Here is an 18885-nt window from a genome sequence, read left to right as displayed (position 1 = left end):
GGCCTTTCTGCCCATTCCATTGGCCAAAACAAATTACATGGAGAAGCTCAATATCAGTGGGATAGGGAAGTATATGGTACCCACAGTGAGCTGGGAATTAACAAGTGAAGGCAAGGAAGGATAAATTATGAACAAATAGTACAATCTACCACAGATTACCATTCACTATCAGAACTTTGTCAATCCACCATCTCTCATCTCAGAGTCAGTGTTTCATATTCTTCTGCAGGATGTCCTTATTAGTTTCTAATTCTGCCATAGGAGAGTATCATAGATGAGGTGGTTTAAAATGGCAGAAATTTATTTCCTTATAGTTTGGGAGGCTAGAAATAAAAAAATTGAGGTGTTGGCAGGGCCTTGCTCCCTCCAACACCTCTAAAGGATAATCCAACATTGCCTCTTCCAGCTGCTGTTGGTCCCAGGCATCTCTTGAATCATGGCAGTATAACTCCAATATCTGCCTCCATCTTGACATGTCTGTATTCCCTCTACCTAAAGAAGTCCCACCTCTAAGGACATGAATATTTGGGGACCAAAGGGCAGACTTTCTGGGTTGAATTGTGTTCCCCCAAAAGATATGTTGAGGTCCTAACTTCCAATACCTATGAATGTGACCTTATCTGGAAATAGGATATTTTTAGATGTAATCAAGTTAAGGTGAGTTCATACTCATTAGGGTGGGGTCTAACCTAATATAGTGGGTATCCTTATAAGAGAAGAGACTCAGACATATAGGGATAAAATGGCCATGTGACAACAAAGGCAGATACCAGAGAGATATGTCTACAAACCAGGGAACACCAAAGGTTGCCAGCAAACCACCAGAAGGTAGAGGCAAGGAAGTATTCTACAGAAGCTCCTCACTTCTTCAGAATTGTTGAGATGTTCAAATGCCAAAGTATTTAAATATTTGTTCTTTAACAAATTTAGACAGTTATGGATCGACTTAAATATCTGAACCTGAAAAGAGCAGCTGTTCTAACTAAACTTCAGAGTGCAGAGGAAGAAATTGCTGACATAATGGAAAATGTAAGTTATTTTTAACTGAAAGTCCATCTTTTCACTCCATGATGTGACCTTAATTTAATGTATTCTTTCAAAGTACAAAAGGAGTTTCCTGAAACTTTACCTTTCTAAAAATGGATTTGATTTTTAGGAAAAAGATCTAATATTATCACAATATTTTTGTGAACACTGAAAAAAAGTTTTGAAACAAAGACAATACAATCATAACAATTAACCACAAGAATAATGAGAAATAAGCCCAAGTTCATTTTTAAAATTTTGCAACACTGAAAGAAGCAAAGACATAAAATCCCTCAACTCTATAGGCACTCATTTATTCCTTCAATCATTCAACCCATTTTTTAAATAGCTACTGTGTTTCTGACGCTGATGTATTATGGATATGACAGTGATCAAATTATAATTGCTAAGTGCTAAAAAAGTTCTCAGGCCTTTTTTATTAAGATTTTATTTATTTATTGAAGAGAGAGAGAGTGAGAACACACTCAAGTTGGAGGAAGGGTGGGTGGAGGGAGAGAATCTTCAAGCAGACTCCCCGCTGAGTGTGGAGCCCATCGCATGGCTCTATCCCACGACCCATGAGATCATGACCTGATAGCCCAGTAATATCATCTAGGAAGCTCTTTAAATATGTTAATACCTAGACCAGTTAAAACAGAATCTGGGATAGGACTCTGGTATTAATTAAAACAAAACAGGATATCAAAGCCCTATCAAAAGTACAGGCAACAAAGGAAAAAAATAAATAGATGAATTGGACTTTATCAAAATGAAAAATATATTTGTTCATCAAAGAACACTACCAACAGAGTGAAAAGATAACCCACAGAATGGGACAGGATATTTGTGAGTCATATATCTGATGAGCGATTAGTACCTAGAACATATAAAGAACTCCTACAACTCAACAATAATAAAACCACCCAATTCAAAAATGCACAAAGAACTAAAAAGATATTTCTCCAAAGAAGATTTACAAATGGCTAATAAACACATGTAAAGATATTTAACATAACTAGTTATTAGGGAAATGCAAATCTGAACTACAACACAATACTACGTTATATCCATTAGTAGGATGGCCATTATCCAAAAAATAGAAAATAAGTGCTGTCAAGGAAGGAGAGAAATTAGAATGCTTGTGCACTGTTGGTGTCGACGTAAAATTATGTAACACTATGTAAATCAGGTTGGTGGTACCTCAAAACGTAAAATACAGACTTACCATGTGATCTAGCAATTCCACTCCTAGGTATATACCCAAATGAACTGAAAGCAGAGACACAAACAGACACTTGTACACCGATGTTCGTAGCCACTTTATTCACAATAGTCAGAAGGTAAAAGTGACTCAAGTGTCCATCAATGGATAAATGGATAACAGTGATATACACACACATACATATGTACACATGCACGCACAGACACACAGACACACACACTGGAATGTTATTCAGCCTTAAAAAGAAATGAAATTCTGATACGAGCTAAAATATGGATGGAACTTGAAAACATTTTGCCAAGTGACACAAGCCAGCCAGACACAAAAGGACAAACATGATTCTACTTATATGAGGAAGGGCGGAATGAGGAGTTATTGTTTATTGGGTGCAGAGCTTCCCAATTGTTTGGGTTAATGAAAAAGTTCTGGAAATGGATAGTGGTGATGGTTGCACAACAGTGTGAATGTACTTCATGTCATTGAATTGTAAATTTCATGTTATGTATATTTTACTACAATTTAAAAAAACCTCAAAGACCTCCTTGCAGATTCTACTGTGCAACCAGGGATGAGAATCACTGGTTTGAAGGGGGGTGAGAGAGACACAAAGACCTCAGTGAGAATTTGAACTCCCTGATGAAGAGTGTGAAGCCTGTTACATCTGAGAGCTGTTAGAAGGGAAAAGGATGTGTGGTGGAGGGGGGGAGGGGAGTGAAGAGGAGTATGTGGTGGGAGGAGGGACAGTGTCAGCCTGGCACCTAGCACAGTAGATGGTAACAGCATTGATTTTCAAACAAGACAGATGTACATTTGAACTCCAAATCTAAAGCCTACCAGATCTGTGATTTTGCTTAACCTTATGCTTTATTCAGTCATTGAAAAAGGGATGATAAGGCCTACCACATAGTGTTATTATAAGGATGATATGAGATGATGCTTGTGATGTTCCCAGAACCAACAGTAATATTCAGAATATCTGAGAGCTATATTGCAGGGCAGGCTGGCTTCATGGGCTAGCAACCCATGCAGTCACACAGGACCCCATCCTTAGAAGAGCCCCACAGTTTTTTAAATGAAATTCTTAACAACTTTAGAGCAAGGGCCCTGCATTTCTACTTTGTCCTGGGCCTGGTGATTTAGCTCATGGAGTACAAGGACCTTCACCCAACTCAACAGAGCTGGAAGTGGAGCTGAAGAATCTCTTGTATGCCTTGCATTTGTGTCTAGTTGCTAGATCATGGATGGATCCAGAAGTTCATCAGCAAGAGGCTCAGGTGAAAGGAGAGCTTGAGTGTAGTGGCTATAGCTGCCAACTTTCTCATGCGTACTTCTTACCTTGACTGTGTCTGAGGTCCCCCTCACAGGATCCTCTGGATCAATCTTTCAGTCTCTCCAGAAGGTGAGCCTCCAGTCTTCTGATTAAAGGAGAAGTGGTGGCAGGATTGAGGGACAGTTGGCCAACTGAGTGAAGTGGGCAGTAACACTGACCCCCGGCACTTCCTTTTAAAGACTTTCAACCAATTATCTGGTCTTTTGCTCTCTGTCACCCGTTTCACAGGGACCTGATGTCAACAGGTCCTGATCCCAATAGGATTTTGCAGACTGAGTCAACTCATTTCTTGTCTTGCCCATCCCACACATTCCTGCCACCACAGACGCTGAGCCCTCACTTCAATTTAAGTTAGTTTCCACCGTCTTTCTAGTTTATAAAAATGTGTAGTCATGCTGGTCAGCTGTCAGCTCTTCTGGTGCCCCTTCCAGCCTGTGTTCTCATAAATTCATATTTATTTTTTTTGCATTCCGCGGCTGTCATTTTTGCGAAGTTTTAGGAAAGCAGCAAATACAAACGCATGTATTGAGTCTGCCTTGTTTAACCAGAGGCAGTCCTGAGCATTTTTAGACTAATATCAAACTCGTTCGAAAGCTCATTTTCTCATTGCCCCTCAGCATCTGCTAGACGTGTGGCCTTGGAGACTTGAGGTTCAGAGAGGAGCATGATCTGCTATTTAAACAAGTTTCCTTTGAGAGAATGCCCAGTGTCTGCTTTCAAACACTTTTCCCAAGTTTGTGCTAGAAGTAGGGATGATGAGGAAAGAGTGACTGCCTCCTGACTTAGGTAGATAGGTTTCAGTCCCTAGTTGATTGTCTGTAGACTCCATAGAGAAGGGTGGTAACCCAGCATGGCCCAACGATGAGCTTCTCTGTCTCATTCAACTCCCCTAACTATTGACCATTTCCTTAACATTTAGCTACTTCTTTCAGCCTTCAATTTTGGACATGCGTGCAGCATCCTTGCGGCGTGCATGCCTCTTTAGTCTCTGATGCTACAATGGTCCATAGGTACTATTCTCATCTGTCCTCCATACTCAGCTCTGGAGCCAGCAGAATACATGTGACATATACATCTGAAGGTTGGAAAAAGCCAAGCTGGACCCCTTTCCCCCAGCTGTTGCCTACTTTCCCCAATTCTTTTGTTCCTGATCAGCAGTCTGCAGTCTCTGGAAGTGGTTCTTAACTTTTCTGGAGGTCGCTGACAGAAAGAGATTTTATATTTTAAGAAGAACAAAAGAGCTAAGTAAATGCAAAAAAAAGCAATCTACATATAACATCTTACTATTTAAAAACTTAGTTAAATTGGCTAAGAATCTGGTTTTTCAAGCCTTTTCTTTTTTTCTTTTTTTAGAGAGAGAGCACACACGTGCATAAGTGGGGGGGTGGGGGGGAGGGAAAGGGAGAGAGAAAGAGAGCATCTTAAGCAGGTTCCATGCCCTGCATGGAGCCTGAGGTGGGACTCGATCTCATGACCCTGACATCATGACCTGAGCTGAAATCAAGAGTTGGATGGTTAACCAACTAAGCCACCCAAGCACCTCAAAGCTTTTTAATAAGAATTTTTCCAAAAAAAAAAAAAATGCTTGATAAAATTTAAAACAAGGTCTTAGGGCAGCCTGGGTGGCTCAGCGGTTTAGCACCGCCTTTAGCCCGGGGTGCGATCCTGGAGACCCGGGATCAAGTCCCATGTCAGGCTCCCTGCATGGAGCTTGGTTCTCCCTCTGCCTGTGTCTCTGCCTCTCTCTCTCTCTCTCTTTCTCTCTCTCTCTTTCTCTGTGTGTGTGTGTGTCTTTCATGAGTAAATAAATAAAATCTTAAAAAAAAAATAAAACAAGGTCTTATAACAGAAATGAAAACTATTTGTTGTATTAAATTCTGTACAAATACAGAATGGTTGCAATTAAGAAAAAAGCAAATATTTGCTTTCCAAATTATCTCTTAAATAGTAAAGCACTATCAAATAAGAAATGAAACACTTAATACTGTTAATTTTACCAAAACTATGCCCACATTTTTAGGGTAGTATTTGTTTTTAACAGGATGAGCTATTGCGTACTCTCTCATCTTATAAACTCATTGCACCAAGATACAGGTGGCAGAGAAGCAGATGGGGACGTTTATGTCCTGTGGCTTTAAAAGAAGGTAACATTTATCCAGGATTACCAGATTTTTCTGTGAGGTAAGTAAGATTTTCAAAACTTAATCTTAAAACTTGCCCATACCCCTTTTCAGTTGTTTATAATTATGGCATATCTTAAGTTTTCTAGGCAAAATATACTGTCTTTCATCAGAAGAAGCATTAAAAACATTTTTACTGAACCCACGTCCTTATCTTCTTCCACCTATGCCGGCACCACCATTTAAAGTATTCATATTTGGACCTCAGTCTTCAGGGAAAACAACACTTAGCAATTTACTTGCAGAAAATTACAAAGGAAAGGTAACTACTTAGCTAGCTACCTACCTACCTATCTATCCTTGAATATAATTTGTAGGACTTTAGGATTCACAGAATTTGTACTCTGTTTTCTTAATTTTACACTGTCAGTTGGGTAATTGTCCTACTGGGCTTGTCCTACCTTTTGCAAAAGGCAGCCACTCCAAGCCCATAGCCTCTCCTGCTTCCCAACAGCCCACGGATCTGACTGTTCTGTCATGCAGACTGTGCCACCCATTACCTGTTTGGGTTTCACTCATCTCCTGTTTCCTGGGTCACAGTCCTCCTAGCTCTCCGTCCCTCTCCCCATGCAGTCACTCCTGCCATCATTCTTAGTATCGACAAAGATGAGTCTCTTAGGTGACAAACATCTTTGTCTTGTCAGTTCCTTGGTTTCTCTCCCCAGAGATCTTATTCTCCATCCTGAATAAAATGAAGAAAAATTATTTTTAGTTTAGACCAAATAGCAGCAGAGGTGGTGAGAAGCAGGCAGATTGGGGATATAATTTAGTGAGGGATTAGAATGGAGAGGAGTTCTCTGCAAAGCCAGAGTGCTGGAGTGGAGAGCAAAAGGGGGAAGGCATGAGATGATGAGGGCTGAAGACACACTCAGAACAGTGCAGCCCTGGGAAGGGGTTTGACCTTATTCCAAATGCTATTCCTTTGTACGCAGGTGTAATATTTTCTATTTGCTTTTAACTTTTTATTGTAAAATGTGACAGAAAAGTGAAGGTCAGTGAATAATCACAAAACAAACCCATATGACCACCGCCTAGGTCAAATACGGGATGGCCACCACCCTGGAAGCCCCCTCATGTCTCCTCCCAGTATCAGTCCTCTTACTCCTTCCACAGAGGTAACTGCTGCCCTCAACTTTATGGTATTCACTCCTCTTCTTTTCTCTTGTGGTTGGTTTTACCATGTAAATGTGCATCTAAATACCATAGGTTAGTTTTGCATATTTTCTTAACTTTCTAGACTGAAACAATTTACGTTCTTTGTGCCTGGCTTTTTTTGCTTCACATTATGATTGTGATGTTTATGCATGTTATTTATACATGTTAGTGCATATAGCTGCAGTTTATACATTTTTTATTGCGTTCTGTTGATTGAAGTATATTGTAATCTATTTATCCAGTTGAGTGTTAATAAAACTTGGGCTGATATCTTTATATACTTTGGAGAAATATCTAGAAGTAAAATTCCTGGGACATGGAGTATGCATTCATTCAAGTTGTGTAGATAATGCCAAATTGTTTTCCAAACTAATTCTATGAGTTTACAACTCTATCAGTGGTGTGAGTTCTATTATTTCACATGCCTGCCAACTTTCATTGTGATCAGTCTTTCTAATTTAAGCCATTCTAGCGGGTGTATCTCATTGTGATTTTAATTTGCATTTCCCTGAAAATAATTAGGCTAAATACTTTTTCTTCTGTTTATTGATTGGCCATTCAGCCTCCTTTTGAAGTATTTGTTCAAGTCTGTTGTCCATTGAAAATTTTTTTGCATGCTTTTGGTAGGAATTCCTTATATTGTCTGTATACAAGTTCTTTCTTGACAATACACATTATGAATATTTTATACCATTCTGTGGTTTGCCATTTCACATTACATTACAGTATGTGTCAGACAAAGGAATTATAATTTTAAAACAAAAAGAGCTCTTACAAATCAATATGCAGATGAAGTCCCAGTGGAAAAAAATAGCAAAGAAGCCATTCACAAAACAATAGATGCAATAGAATAGCCAAGAATCATGAGAAAAGGGTTATCACCTCCCTGATAACAAGAGAGATGCCATGTTGATCTCACTGTTGGGAGTTGAAAGATCACTATTAACAACCAATATTGTTGTGTGGCTAGGATGGGGGAAGTGCACTTTCATACACTGCTGGGAAGAGTATAACCATTAGGGATGACAATTAGAAATATGTAAGAGCCTAAAGTCCATACATATCCTTTGAACTGTTAATTCTATTTTATAGATTTTTCCTAAAGAAACTATAAAAGATATATACATAACTTTGTTCATCATAGCCTAGTTTATAATAGCAAAAACATGTATACCTAAGTGTATATTATTAGCATTTTAGTTAAATAAGCTGCAATATGTTCATCTGATACAATACTGTGTATCCATTAAAAAAATGATGCTGTAGGGGCACCTGTGTGGCTCAGTGGTTGAGGGTCTGCCTTTGGCTCAGGTCATGATCCCAGGATCCTAGGATCAAATCAATCCCACATCAGGCTCCCCCTGGGGAGCCTGCTTCTCCCTCTGCCTATGTCTCTGCCTCTCTCTCTGGGTCTCTCATGAATAAATAAATAAAATCTTTTTTAAAAAATGATGTGTAAAAAAAATTTTTAAAAATGATGTGTAGATGTATATTTTTTGTCATGGAATAATGTAATACAAGTGTATTGAAGGAAAAGCAAAATAGAATCTAAAAGTGTGAAAATATTATTTAAACTTAAAAGGCATGTAGAAATCTATTTCTAACATCCTAATATTCAATACAAAGTATATTATCTACCTTACAATGGACTTATATTCAGAATATATATATAGAATTATAATCCAATTTTTTAAATGGGCAAAAGTTGAACATGAAGGTAAAAGAATGACCAGTAGCACATAATAGAAGCTCAAATTTTTTGTGATTAGGGGAATGTAAATTTAAACTGCAATGAGATACTTCTTCATACCCACTAGAATGGCTAAAATTTAAAAGATTCACAAAACCAAGTGTTGGTAAAGATACAGAGTAACTGTAATTTCTATAATTGCTGGTGGAAATATAAAATAATTCAACCATTTTGGAAACAGTTTAATGGCTTATTATAAAATCAAATATCCACTTACCATATGACCCAGTAATTCCACCTCTAGGCATTTGTCCAAGGTAAATAAAAGCATATGTCCACAAGAAGACTTCCTCATAGATGTTCATTACTAGTTTATTTATAGAAGCCCCAAATTGGAAAAGTCCAAATATCCATCAAAGATGAATGGATTAAAAAAAAAAATCTTCATACAGGGATACTACTCAACAATAAAAGAGAACTGATTACTGATATATACACTTACACTGATGAATCTCAAAAAGATTGTACTAAGGGGAAACGCTTGGAAAAGATTACATACTGTATGATTCTATTTATATGAAATTCTAGAAGAGGTAAAACTAATATATAGTGACAGAAAACAGGGGTGGCCAGGGGCTGGGAACTGACTATAAAAAAGCATGAGGGAACTTTTTGGGGTGGTATGAATGTTCTATATCTTCATTGTAGTTGTTGTTATGTGTACATATTTGTCAAAACTCATCACACTGTATATTTAAAATGGATTTAAGTTTATTGTAAGTCATACACACAAAATTGATTTTTTTTTAAAATGTGTAGCTTGAAAAAAATGTGTAGCTCGAATATATATTACATGACACATACATATGTAAGCATATCATACTACATGAAAAGTAGGACTGAATTTCTATGAAAGCATGTTCTCAAAAATCGTTGGATTCTGAAAATAACATACCTCAAGTAGCCATTGAGATGTTTAAGGTAGATAAGTCTAGATATAGAAATAGATATAGATGCACAATGTGTTCAAGAATTCCCAGTGATTTCTGCTTCTGTTGGTTTTCTCAAATATTCTTTGCAGGTAATTGACTATGCCAAGCTTGTTCAACCGCGTTTTGATAAAGCCCTTGAAACGTTAGTAAGAGATACCATAGCCCAGGCCACTGAAACGGCGATTAAAGCTGTGAGAGAGCAGCTTCTCATAAAACTACAAGCTAAAAGACAAGGTGAACCGTCTCTGTCAAATGTGTGTTCCGAGCGTAGGTCAACAATTCAGCCTTGGCTGCCTGAGGGCTGGGACTTGCTTTGCTCACCTTGGTAACCCTGGCACCTTATACAGTGTCGCCTCTTAATACTTTGTTGGAGACACAAATATACATAAACCTGATTCGTAAACAGAGAAAAGATTTCAATCCTTGACCTCTAAGGAAAGGAATCAGAGAGCTCAGAAAGAGCTTCCCAATTTGGATTTACTTTTGTGAATTGGCCAGAGACTGAATAGAATTTATACCTTTATTGATAACCGGTAGTGACAAGGGCACTCCACCGGATTCTCGTGGAGTTTACGTTGCTGCTGCTGCTGCTGCTGCTGTCAGCCCCAATCGTAATTAATGTCTTCTCTTTGGAGGTATTAATTTCAAGTTCAAAACAGTCATAAGGCAACAAAACTGAAAGAAGCCCTAGTGATCAATTAACACAATTCTGTAACTTTACAGATGAGGAAAACTTTTCACATAAATTGCAAAGCTTCTACCATTTTCTGTTCTTGAAACTGTTTAAATAGTAAGGAAATTATCCCTTCCTGCATGGCAACGTTGAGCTTTTGCTAGGAAAGAACAGGTTATTTGCCTAATCTGCCTCTTCTTTCTCATCAGCCTACAAATAAGTAAAAGAGTCCAACATGGTGCCCAACAGCAAAAAGACCAGCACTAAGATTACGTGCCACCCTTGGATGCCTGGGTGGTTCAGTCGGTTAAGTGTTTGCCTTCGGCTGAAGTCATGATCCTCGGCTCCTGGGGTAGAGCCCCGTATCAGGCTCCCTGTTTAGTGGGGGGGGTCCGCTTCCCCCCTCCCTCTGCCCCTTCTCCTGCTTGTGGGCACTCATGCACACATGTGCTCTCTCTCTCTTTCTCTCAAATAAAATCTTTTAAAAAACTACATTATTTGCATGCCATCCAAATAATGAACTTATATTTTTAGTATATTATCCTCAAAATGAAAACCAAAAGTTTTAAAAATATTCATGGACAACTCATAAACTAATGCTTAATAAATATTGATGAAGACTACAAAGAGGGCTTGTTATTCAATTTGTTTAAGGCTGGACAGAATGAATTCATTAATTCATTCAACCTGAGTACTTTGTATTAGGTGTAATTCTAGGTATGGGGCTACGGAGGTGAACAAGACACATGAAACTCCTATCTTTGTGGTTGTCACATTTTAATGGAGAATAGAGGGGGAAAAACAAGTGAACAGATAGAAAAAATAGAACACAGTACCGGGTCAGGTGGTGATTAGGGCAGGGGTGCTGGAGTGTTCTGATGAGCAGGGAAGACCTCTCTGAAGAGAGGACATTTAATTGAAACCTGGATCAAGAAGGAATTAGCCAAGATCCAGGAGGAAGAACAGTGATGGGTACTATTTCTTAGACTCTGTAGTAATTCCTTTCACATCAAATTATGGCACAAAATCATAGATTTTAGGTCTTTCCACAAATTGCTTTCTCCCACTAGAATATAGAAACAGATGCCATCTCTGTATACACTGCAAACTTAAGAAGCTCTTCCTTTTCTTTTTCAAATTCCATAATTACTCTAAATCTGACAGTAGGGTTCTTAAAAATTGTTTTAAATGGAATTTTCTGGTTCCACTAATTAGCTGGTTCTACCGCTAGTTTTGCTAATTTCACTTCTATAGTAATACGGAGGATGGCAGCTAACATGCAATAGGCTGCTTGTGTGCCAAGCATTTTCCTCAGTGTCTGAGTCTACTCATTTAATCCTTAAAACAATACTTGGATGATTTGATGATCCTCATTATGCCCAGTAGAAATCAAAACAGAGAGATCAAATGATTTGCCAAAGCCACACTCCCTGAGTCAGAACTCACATTCAAGTCTGCCAGTCTTTAAAGCAGATTTAATGACCATCCCTGTCTCCCCACTGCCAACTATATTTTGCTAACACAACCCATTACTATCTTTTAGAACAGTCAACTTTAAGAGATCTTGAAAGAGAATTTGAAGGGAAAGAATATGGCAAGTTCCCAACTGATCCGTATAAGACCTTAGAAGAGTCGCGGTCTTCATTTGATGAAGATGGTAAAAAATATATATATTCCTGATGTTCTTAGACAAATCTTTCCTAATCTAAACAGATTAGCTGTTAAAGCATATAATTCTTTCATGCAGTGTTCACCCATGAATCCCAAAGAGAAAGCCTTTTAGAAGACAATGAAGACAAAAAGAGTTCAGAAAATGTCCTTCAGGATCAAGCCTCTAAAACTGGTAAAGATGGTAACAAAATGAATGGCTCATGCCATGCATATGGATCTTATTTCCATTTATTTCGTATTTTATCATGTTTATATTGAAGCTTAAAATGATGCCCCATATTGGACACATAAGTTGAAAAAAATGGGTTTTTGCTTATAGATTTAAACTGAGCAGCTATAGAACAGAAATAGATTTTCTAAGAAAAATCTAATAAGATAATAAATTCTTTCTTAAGAGCTGTCTAACATTCTGGAATCAGAACATCACAAACCTAGAGTGTGATCTGTGAAATGTTACCATTTAGTGCTATTTACCCTTAAAATTTTTTTCCATTCGTATATTAACGTAATTACAGTGTAAACTATTTTTACCTTTTTTTATTTATAAGTCAACATTTATTTATATTACTTCATTAGGAAGTATTTTAATTCTCATTTTAAATAACTGCACAATTTCCCTATTCATAGATAATAGTTTTAGGTAGTACTTTGTGTTGTAAACTTATTTTTCAGATTTTTTTCACTACTACAAATAATGCTTTAATGACGTGTTTACATTGTCTGCATGCTGACATTGGTGGAATCACAAGTTTAATTAGTATGAAGATATAGACAGAGCCAAATTGCTTTGCATAAAAGTTATTCCAAAAAAAAAAGTTATTCCAAATTATGTTCCCCTCAGTAATATACAAAATATGTATTACTGTTTCCTTGGCATATTTTCTTTTAAAATATAATTCAATTTTTATTTGACTATTTCTGAAATTTAATATTTTAATATTTATTAACCACATGTTTCTTCTTTTCTGAGGTGACCATTTTTGTCTTTGGCTCATTTTCTAAGTTTCTATATCAGTTATATGGTTTCTATAAAACTTTCTGTATCAGTCACTTATTTTTCATTTTTTTTTCCACATTGGGTCATTTGTCTTTTAAATCACTTTGCTATTTTTGAAGTAGCGGGATTTTTCATAGTTTTATGGTCAAATCATTACTTTCACTTTATTGATTTCTTCCATTTCCTTTCAGATTTTACAAAGTCATCTTCTCAGCCAGAGATTTAATATATACTTATATTCTTTTTTTTTCTATGGGTCCAACCTTTTGGTATTGTTTTTAAATGCTTCTGTAAATCACTGTGTTATATAATGTAGAGCTGATTTTTTGTTTGGTTGGTTCCTCTTAATTGAGACAGATGTGTGCTTGGCTGGTGTTTATTTTAAGCCTAGTAGGAATTGAACTGGGTACTGTCAGAAACTTATGTATGGCTCTCCTCCTCCAATACACACACACACACACACACACACACACACTCTCTCTTCACAGGAGGACCCGAGATATTAAAATTTTGGCCAAGTAACATCTGCCAGCCTCATCCCAGCTGCTGCCGAGTTCCTAGCACCAAAACAGAAAGAAAGCCCCTTCCCCGTACTGCCTGTTTTCTCTGTAGGGGAGGCAGTTCAAGGTAGAGGCATGCCCTGGTAAAAAGACAGTCTCCCTGCAAGCCTTTACCTCTTGAAGCCAGGAGATGGTTAGTTACATCAGGAGCAGCAAATTTGATATATTTTTTTTTTCCAATTTAGATCCACTGGCATTATATGAAACTAAAATTTCTCTTGGATTTGTTATAGGTTAAGTCATTATTTTCACTGCGGATATTATGTGCCTTCTATTTACCTATTTAATTACTGTGATTGTAATTTCAATTTAAAAAAATTTGGGAACACGAGTCCTGGTTCCCTGGACCCATACATACCACACTCTTCTTTGGCAATCGCCTACAATGTAATACTGGTTTTTAGGTGTTAGCAATGTTTTATTCACAGATGAGAAAGAAACCAGTGAACCATCTACATTTAAAGGAAGTTTTCAAGGCTCTGGTCAAGATCTTAAGTTGGAATCCAAAAAGGGAAAATTAATGTTTGGGTAATTTGATTCTCTTAGATTTTGGATCTGAAAATCACAAATAATTCCTTCAGAATTTTGAAGGAGAAATATGTGATTTTAAAAAAATTATTAATACTCTATGTTAAAGGCTACTCTATTGTAAACAGACATGCAAGAACACACACACAAAAAGATAATGTGATATATTGTTTTGGTGAAAAAGAATATTGTGAAGACAAGGGCTGGCCATCCCCAGCATGTGGCTACCAGAATAAGTTACAAAATGGCTGGTGGTACTCAGCTGTTATATCAATATGCTTAGTAGGAAGAGGGAGAAGGCAAGGGACAAAAACTAGCGCTCCACCCAGCTGAGTTATTCCTCTTTAAAGAGATAACAGGAAGACTCACCAGGGAAAAAAATAAATCTGCTTGCATGTTATCTATGGGCCACCTAAGTTATAAGGGAAGTTGGAAGATGTAGTGTTTTTAGCTGGGCACGTTGCTGACCCCAACAAAATCAGGATTCTGTTACTAAGAAAGAGAAGAATGGATATTGAGTGAACAACTAGCAGCTTCTAGAACATTTGGTATCTTTGCCTGGTTATTTCTGCCTCATCATACCACCTTCTCAAGGCTACAGGAAGGAAGATTGTGGGTTTTTGACTCTTCCACTCTGGCTCTCAAGGAACTGCTGGTTCTGTACATCCCCAACAACAAACCTCCCACTTCACAGCAGAGGGCAGTAAGCAGTTGCTCTTGGAAGGCCCTTTGGAGATTTCTGGGCTAGGATAGATTGGGCTCTATCAGAAGACCCTGGTGATGGAGCACTGGGGCAGCAGGTCAGGAAGCACAGCTGGAAAGGCAGAGGTCGAGGAGTCAGGTGCAGCTGCCAATCTTCTGTCTTATTAGAGGAGTAGATGAGTACCACATCATGATGTAGCCTATGGGCCAACTCAGCTGTGTAAGGAGTTAGCACACAGTGAGGGCAAGAAGGAAGTACAACACTTGAAAAATCAGCCTGTGGCACCCTTTCTTCCACCCCTGCCTACTTGCCTACCCCTTATCCTCTCACAGTTTCACATGGTCCCATGCTTATAATTGGAAGCATTCATCTTGTTTTCTGATTCATCCCCTAGATGCTCACGTTTTAGCTTGACCCTGGAATCCTTTGGTCCCTATCTCTTCTACCTGGCTTCCTGGGTATTGACTCCTGCTGGACATGACTTCTTACCTCATTCACTTTCATTCTGATACACTGGCTTTAAGCCACTGCTCTGATGTTTTATGTTTCCTGACTTAACCTTTCCTCCCTAGTCTATCTCCCTCTTCTTAAAGCATGTACCGTGGTAACACAAAACTAGTACTTTCTTGGATCAAGTATTAGCAATCATGTTCTATTGCCAATAGCACTGTCCACTAAAATTATTTTACATTAGACCTATTAGAAGACTCAATAGAAGAGGTAACTGCAGAGCATCCAGAGGTGGTTTCTATACTAGAGGAGACTATAAAAATGACGAAGGATATGAACTTTGAACAGCCGTATGAAAAACATGCTGAAATCCTAGAGGAAATCATCAAAGAGGTAAGAAATCCAGATCCGAATGCTTATGCCCTTTGGTAATTTTTTAATATATCAACAATTATGCAATATCATTTCATAGCTTTGAAATTAATTCTTCATTAACTTTTCTTTAATGGGGTTCAGTTGGTTAAAATATCGTGCCCGTGAAGCCAATACCAAAGTTAGGTATTTCATCTATGAGCTAATTAGTTGGAAACAGACAAATTTCACTCCATAGCTGATTTATTTCACCCGACCACCTTGAACATGTATTCATAAGGGAAATGAATGGACACACAAGTGATTGTTCAATCTAAGGGTAAAATAAAGCCTCAGGTGGTATGTTATACCGCTGGCAAATCAGAAGGTTTATCTTTGGCCTATAAGAAACAATATATCCATATGGATCTATTTTGTACAGAGACCTTGAGTAAGCTTCCAGGGCAAAAGTCAAAGACAACAAATCTGTTTTGGACTCTCAACAATCTTCTTTGGTGGGCTCCTGGAGCCCCAGACTGTACCCAAGGTGAGTTGCTGTCTCCTCCAAGCTCTCCATAGAGAGCTTTCAACTTTGCAACTTCTTCTGTATCTCCTCAAGTTGTTCTGACACCAGTTGGTTACTTCAGGAAAATTCTGAGGACCTACTATTGCCCTGTAATGTGCTAACTACTAGGGATATGAGGATGAATTAAACACAGCTCTTTAAGGAGCTATCAGTCAGGTGGGAAGGCTGAGGCATAATCCAATCTTCGAGTTATCATGTACTATGTGGTAAGTACATATGTACAGGGTGTAGGAATCCCACCTGCAACCAGGGCTGTCATCTCCGCATGGAAAGTGAGACAAAGTATCCCGGAGGAGAGACACACAGGTAAGGGACATCTTTAGCACTGTGGAAGTCCCATCTTTGCCCTTCGCTGAAAATTTCCTTCATTCTCCTCAGAGGTTATTCTAGAAGATACACATCTACAAGGAATACTAAAAAGACCTCTGATATAGGAAGTATATAGTGTCACTAGATGATAAACTGCCACTCTGGGATGGTGGAGGAGTTTAAACCACGTGAGATTTTAACATCAAATCTCTTATCAGATTGTCTTTCTCAAGAGAACAGAGACCTGTGTAGGAGATTGACTTGTCATCAATTTTGATGGTCTCTGTGAGTAGTAAGGCTATTTTTAGAAAGTAGTTGGATTGAACCTAAAACTGCTCTAAAACAAGAAAAATAAGGTTCTTAAAAAAAAAGTAGCCAGATAAAGAAATGTGCTCCTTTATGTCATTTGCTCATTTTTAAATAGTTTATTTTTGTCTTCATTTATAGTCATGTGTTCTGAATATGAGTCCTTTGTTAGAAGTGTTGCAACTATCTTTACAAATATCTTCTATTCTGAATACTAGGAGTTAATTTTAATGAAGTCCAATTTATTAACTTTTTCTTTCATAGGTAGTGCTTCTTATGTCCTATTTCAGAAGTCTTTGGCTGTTCAAGATCAGGAAGATATATTTTCTCCTAGGTTCTCTTCTGTAAATTTTGCATTGCCTTTCATATTTAGATCTGATGTCCACTTTGGATTAATTTTTATGCATACAAAAAAATACCCAAATAGCCAATAAGCATATTAAAATGTACTCAACATCATTCATAAAAAAAAAAAACATCATTCATTATCAGAAAAATACAAATTAAAACCACAACATGAGGAAGGGGATGAAGAAGTGCAAACTTCAAGTTATGAAAGAAGTCAAGGGGATGAAAAGTACAGCATAGGGAATGTAGTCAATAATATTGTAATAACTCTGTATGGTGGCAGATGGTGACTACATTTATCATGGTGAGCATTTTCTAATGTATTTAATTGCAGAATCACTATGTTGTACACCTGAAATTAATATAATATTGTATATCAATCATACTTCAATGACAAATAATAATACATACATACTTTTACACGGATTTTTTAAAAAAAACTCACATCATGAGGATTAAGGTTCATTTTTTTTAATATGGATATCCAGTTGTGTTCCAGCACCATTTATTGAAAAGACGAACCTTTCCCCACTATCATAAATCAAGTGGCCACGTCTGTGTGATCTATTTCTGGACACTGCATTCTGTTCCATGGACCTATTTGTCTACCTGCATTCCACTACCACACATATTAACTCCTGTAAGTTTATAATAAATTTTGAAATCTGGGGCAGCCCTGGTGGCTCAGCGGTTAAGCGCCACCTCCTGCTTCTCCCTCTGCCTGTGTCTCTGCCTCTATCTCTCTCTGTGTGTCTCTCGTGAATGAATGAATAAAACCCTTAAAAAATTTTTTTTGAAATCTGGAAGAGAGAATCCTTCAACAGCTTGTTTCTCCTGTCACTGCATCCTTCTCTGTCATAAGCTGTTTTGTTCTGCTTGCTTTTTCAAGAGTATCTTGGCTATTATGGGTCCTTTTCACTTCCACATAAATTTCAGAATTATCAAATTGCAGACACATGCAAACATACACACACACACACACACACACACACACACCCCTATTGAAGTTGTGATTGGGTGCATTGTAATTGTAAATAAATTTGATGAAAACTACTATCTTCACAATATTGGGTCTTCTAACCCATGAGCATAGAAAAGCCTTACTTTATCTTGGTCTTTAATTTCTCCCCACATTGTTTTATAGTTTTCAGTATAGAGGTCTTCAATATCTCTCAGCAGGTTTATTTGTAGGTATTCGATGTATTTTAGATAATGCTGTGGTCCTATTTTGTTTTCAAATTGTTGTTTCTGTAATCATATTTTAGCCTCTTTTTCTGTTGTACTTCCCACTACATTTCATTTTCTGATCTGAAGCTCATAGCCCATATACAGAACAGATATAAGTGATGGTCTTGGGCCTAATATATGATCACGTCCAGGAAAAGAGAATAGGTTTTATTTCATTTGCAAACTGAACAGTTAGGCATGGCTCCTGGAGTGATGGGTTAAGGAAGACTCTGAAACATATCTGTATCTCAGCTCCTTTTAGAATCTTTTAGAATTGTAGCTTATCAATATTTTGAAGCCTTAAAAATACAGAAATAATGATAGGTATCATTTCTACCAAAGAGATAGAAGAGTCACTCCCTTGCGATGGAGAAGGCACAGAAATTTTTTTTCTATACAAAATTGCTTGCACTTTTACCTGGTTTCTGCCTTGACCTGCTACAGACACACAATAGAAGCAGAGAGTGGGGGACACTGGGAACTTCTCTCTGCTCCTATTACTCTACACAAGTGCATTGACTGAAGCTGTTACATAGACTTATGCCAAAGGTATTTGCCCAGTACCTCACAGAAAAAATGTT

General features: G+C 37.7%; 1 protein-coding gene across 7 annotated transcripts in view; it reads left to right on the top strand.

Annotated features, from left to right (window-relative positions):
* AK9 (adenylate kinase 9) overlaps positions 1-18885 on the top strand; it is a 127437-nt gene that overhangs the window by 30723 nt on the left and 77829 nt on the right. For 6 of the 7 annotated variants that reach the window (XM_038554914.1, XM_038554912.1, XM_038554915.1 and 3 more), the window contains 7 exons: positions 931-1029; positions 5620-5759; positions 5840-6020; positions 9685-9829; positions 11812-11925; positions 12016-12111; positions 15422-15570. In XM_038554914.1, coding sequence (XP_038410842.1) covers positions 931-1029; positions 5620-5759; positions 5840-6020; positions 9685-9829; positions 11812-11925; positions 12016-12111; positions 15422-15570 — 924 coding nt within the window. The remainder of the gene's footprint in view (positions 1-930; positions 1030-5619; positions 5760-5839; positions 6021-9684; positions 9830-11811; positions 11926-12015; positions 12112-15421; positions 15571-18885) is intronic. The other variant, XM_038554917.1, reaches the window with a different exon arrangement.

Source organism: Canis lupus, chromosome 12, assembly GCF_011100685.1.
Source record: "Canis lupus familiaris isolate Mischka breed German Shepherd chromosome 12, alternate assembly UU_Cfam_GSD_1.0, whole genome shotgun sequence".
NCBI classification, from domain to species: domain Eukaryota; kingdom Metazoa; phylum Chordata; class Mammalia; order Carnivora; family Canidae; genus Canis; species Canis lupus.
The sequence above is the reverse complement of the archived record's forward strand: the minus strand, read 5'-3'. Positions and strand labels throughout refer to the sequence as shown.